This window comes from Sabethes cyaneus, chromosome 3 (genome assembly GCF_943734655.1).
Source record: "Sabethes cyaneus chromosome 3, idSabCyanKW18_F2, whole genome shotgun sequence".
Lineage (NCBI taxonomy): Eukaryota > Metazoa > Arthropoda > Insecta > Diptera > Culicidae > Sabethes > Sabethes cyaneus.
Window position 1 is genome coordinate 233,422,616 of NC_071355.1, and position 4,206 is coordinate 233,426,821.

Below are 4,206 nucleotides of genomic sequence, written 5' to 3' on the forward strand. Positions count from 1 at the left end.
TGTCAATTGCTCCAACTAATATCTCATCCATAACGATGAGAAACAGAAGCGGTGATAAAATGCAGTCCTGTCTCACGCCAGCAGTAACCCTTATGGGGTCGGACAAGACACCGTCGTATAAAACCTTGCACGAGAACGCCTCGTACTGAGCCTCGATGAGATAGACTAGCTTATCTGGAACTCTTCTACGCCTAAGTGTGCCCCAGATGTTTTCGTGATTAAGTCGGTCGAACGCCTTTTCGAAGTCAACGAACACCAGCAGAAGAGAGTTCTGGAATTCGTTGATCTGCTCCAATATAAGGCGGAGCTTTGTGATATGGTCTACACATGATCGGCCAGCACGGAATCCAGCTTGCTGCCGTCGGAGAGTAGCGTCGATCTTCTCCTGGATCCGGTTGAGGATTACCTTACAGAGTACTTTGACAGTAATACAGAGCAACGTGATGCCACGCCAGTTACCGCATTCAGTTAGGTCTCCTTTCTTAGGGACTTTGACCAATATGCCCTGCATCCAGTTCACCGGAAAAGTTGCGGTTTCCCAAATATTGCTGAAAAGCTGATGCATCATCTGGGCTGATAAAGATGGGTCAGCTTTGAGCATTTCGGCTGAAATACGATCTATCCCTGGCGCTCTATTGGATTTCATACTCTTGATGGCTACTACAATTTCATCCAGCGATGGCGCCTCCGAGTTCACGCGATTGATTCGACGAACTGTAGGCGTCATACGCGGCTGGTTTTGTTGGTCTCTGACATTTGAAACTCGGAAGAGTTGTTCAAAATGTTCAGTCCATCGCTTAAGCTGTTCTGTACGGGCAGTCAATAGCTGACCAGCTCTGTCCTTTAGCGGCATCTTTGTATTCATCCTGGCACCACTAAGGCGGCGAGAAATATCGTGCAACAAACGGATATCACCATTGGCGGCGGCGGTTTCTCCTTGTTCGGCTAGAAAGTTAGTCCAGGCTCTCTTGTCCCGCCTACAAGCACGTTTAACAGCCCTCTCCAGTTCGGCGTATCGTTGACGGGCAGCTGTCTTAGCCGATCTGGTCCGCTCTCGCTCAATGCCGGCTTTCGCCTCTCTCCGCTCGTCGATCTTCCTCCAAGTTTCATCCGAAGTCCACTCCCTCCGCCTGCTGCGCGCTTTGCCGAGGGTTTCATCACTGGTCGTGATGAAGCTGTTCTTGATGCCGGTCCATTGCTCTTCGACGGTTCCACCAGGTGACAACTCCGAGGCTCGAGATTCAAGTTGTTCGACAAAGGCCCTTTTCACCTCAGAATTTTCCAATCGGCGGACGTCGTAGCGGCATCCAACTTTTTCCTCCCGTCGTTGGACACGTGCGACGCGCAGACGTATCTCAGCGATAACAAGATGACGGTCGGATGCAATATCAGCGCTGCGTTTGTTGCGTACATCAAGAAAGCTCCTTCGCTATTTTCGGCTGCTGCAGATGTGGTCGATTTGGTTTTCTGTTCGGCCGTCGCGGGAAACCCACGTGACTTTATGTACTGGTCTATGGGGGAAGATCGATCCACCACAGAATTCTGTAAACAGCTCCCCGTTTTCGCTCATCTCTCGTAGGCCATGGCGTCCCATGACGCGTTCAAGGTCCGCGTTGTTTGAGCCAATCTTCGCGTTGAAGTCGCCCATGTGAATTTGGATGTCCCCCTTCGGGATTTTCTCAACCACGCTCCACGCTCACGCGTCCTACAATTACTATAAAGTAAATTTAATATTTCAATAAAAATTTATATCTTCTCTTGATTAATAATTTTATTGTATGCAAACGCCAACTAAAAATCATTTTGTTTTTTGTTAAATGCTTCCCAAATGTAATTTAATTTGGTTAAATTTCGTGAGTGTTTCGTCTGAAATTCGATCGAATTATTTCCTCAGTGAAGGGTGGCAATAAGACCATCTATCTGAGCTGCAGTAACATACATGAGCTGGGCAAGGCCACAGCTTTTATTCCTTTGCCTTGGCAACAAAGTTAACTCGAAATGAGAGAGTATAATTTAAAAGAAAACTACTATTTACATACACACATACTTAGCGTTATTAAAAAACTTAATAATAACTGAAATATAAAATTAGTCAGATCTTTTTTTCATGTCTAAAGTAGTCAGAGCACGACTTAAATATATATATATATATGTATAATTTAGTTGTGGGTAGTCAGCAAATCACTAAAACAGCATGCTTCAAGTGGCTTAGTATCAGGAATAAAACGCCAGCAATCGTTTCGCTCTCATATCAGAACTGGGAATTCACGTCGTCGGTCGGTTAAAATTTGTTATCAAATTTCTGCATAGGATGGAGGGTGCAGAAAAGGATTCTGAAAAACATCTTAGGCAGAAAGTAATTGTACATTTTTACGAGCAACCCTACATATTTTCATATCGCCTTTGCGTTTGCAGCTATCCGTAAAACATGAACATTCCTCTTCACTAGTCGTAGCCAGTCAGAGTCAGTTGGGAACACCAAGATGATAGTTTCTTTGGTGATGTTTATCCTGGTGGGAATCGGCGGTCCAACGTTCGCATCCGATTCCAGTGGTTTCGGATATGAACTGATTCTTGGAGAATTCGATCAGCTGCGACAACACCTTTTCGATATTGGTAATAAAACTCAGCAAACATTGCCCATCAAAGCCGTTAAAGTGGCCCTCGGTAAGTATTGAAGGTAAGAACCCGTTCGAGTATAAATTTTGTTTCCATTACAATTTAACAGGTATGCACGAAATACAATCATGTCAAGATACACTGAACACTACCAGTGGAGTGTTCCAGATATATCCAGAACAGTCAACCATTCCGTCAATGTTCGTATATTGTGACCATACTGTGGAAAAGGGTGGTTGGATTGTTGTACACCGACGTTTCGATGGCAAATTGAACTTCAATCGAAATTGGACTGAATATCGGGAGGGGTTTGGAAATCTGCAAGGTGAATACTGGTTAGGATTGGAAAAGATGCATTTAATCACTCGAAGTGCTAACTACGAGCTACTGGTGGTTATGAAGAGCTTCAACGGTACAACGAAAAGTGCTCGCTTCGGTCGATTCATGGTGGCCAGTGAGTTTGAAAATTACAAACTCATCTTGGGTAAATTCATGAGGGGAGATGCTCGTGACAGTTTCTTTGATCATGATGGACTTATGTTCAGCACTATGGATCGGGATAACGACAGGGACACCGGTAGTTGTGCAAGATCTTATAAAAGTGGTTGGTGGTTTAGTGCGTGTTATACAGTGTAAGTTTTGGGGCCCTGGCTGTTAATTTTATCATAGATACCAATTCTCCATTTTTATTTTTTAGAAATCTAAATGGAGAATATGAGGAAGACAACGATTCGTCCATGAGTTGGTTTAGATTTTTTAACAACCACAATTGCTTAAAAGAGGCACGTATGTTGATTAGAAGAATATAGAGGATACATATGGAATATTCATATTAATTTGAAATTCATGTAACGTATAGTAACAGTAACTTACAATCTGGAACAAACTCTGTATGATAACAAGTTGTAGTCACAAAATGGTGAGTATGCTGGTTGTAATGCAACACTTAGGCTTCACTTTTTTCAGTGTGAGAACATACGACAAATTTAAAAAATATATAAATGAATGTAGGAATAATAATATTAGGCTCATCAAAGGCGAATCAAAGAGTTAGAGCAGACTCGCCCATAAGATTTACCCGGGAAAAGCAAAGTAAACTGTTTTAGTCATACGGCCTAATAACAGTTAAGTGCGTTGTTCTTATCGCAGGTGCATGTGCTATTAGCATATTCCTAGTAGGTGCCGAAGCCTACAAGATGGTAAATTGATCGGCACTTGTTCTAATAATGCTGAGCGTTTGATATCTTGTATTAACGGGAAACTAGCAGTCATTAACTTTTCGTCAGAAAACCCAATTTCGGAAGAAGTTTTTCGGCCCAAAAGCGGAATACTGTTTACAAAATGTAAATACTGCATTCTTCTCGCCAATCTGAACACAGCGAGTATATTTTCATAAACAGAATTTTTGTTTCAAACAAAAAAACGGCTTTTGAAATTGACAGAATCGATGACAACTAATTTCACCTTAAGTACGACGGATCATACTTCATTGATGTTGATATTGGTCCGAGTACGTTGCCTTGACGTACGCCAGATGGAATACAATAAGTACAAAAGCAATATTATGCGATGCACTCCTCCAGATGC

General features: G+C 42.7%; 1 protein-coding gene across 1 annotated transcript; it reads left to right on the top strand.

The window, feature by feature from the left end:
* Positions 1 to 2,483: 2,483 nt before the first annotated feature.
* On the top strand, positions 2,484 to 3,939 carry LOC128740882 (angiopoietin-related protein 2-like). The gene is made up of 3 exons (XM_053836456.1): positions 2,484 to 2,667; positions 2,729 to 3,251; positions 3,317 to 3,939. The coding sequence occupies exons 1-3, from the start codon at positions 2,484 to 2,486 to the stop codon at positions 3,426 to 3,428; spliced, it is 819 nt and encodes a 272-aa protein (XP_053692431.1). The 3' UTR covers positions 3,429 to 3,939.
* The last annotated feature ends 267 nt before the right edge of the window (positions 3,940 to 4,206 follow it).

Excerpts from the sequence above, each read along its gene's own strand:
- LOC128740882 (XM_053836456.1), top strand. The coding sequence starts at position 2,484 with ATGATAGTTTCTTTGGTGATGTTTATCCTGGTGGGAATCGGCGGTCCA. Across the intron at positions 2,668-2,728 it reads AGCCGTTAAAGTGGCCCTCG|GTATGCACGAAATACAATCA; the intron begins GTAAGTATTGAA and ends ACAATTTAACAG. Across the intron at positions 3,252-3,316 it reads TTTAGTGCGTGTTATACAGT|AAATCTAAATGGAGAATATG; the intron begins GTAAGTTTTGGG and ends TTTATTTTTTAG.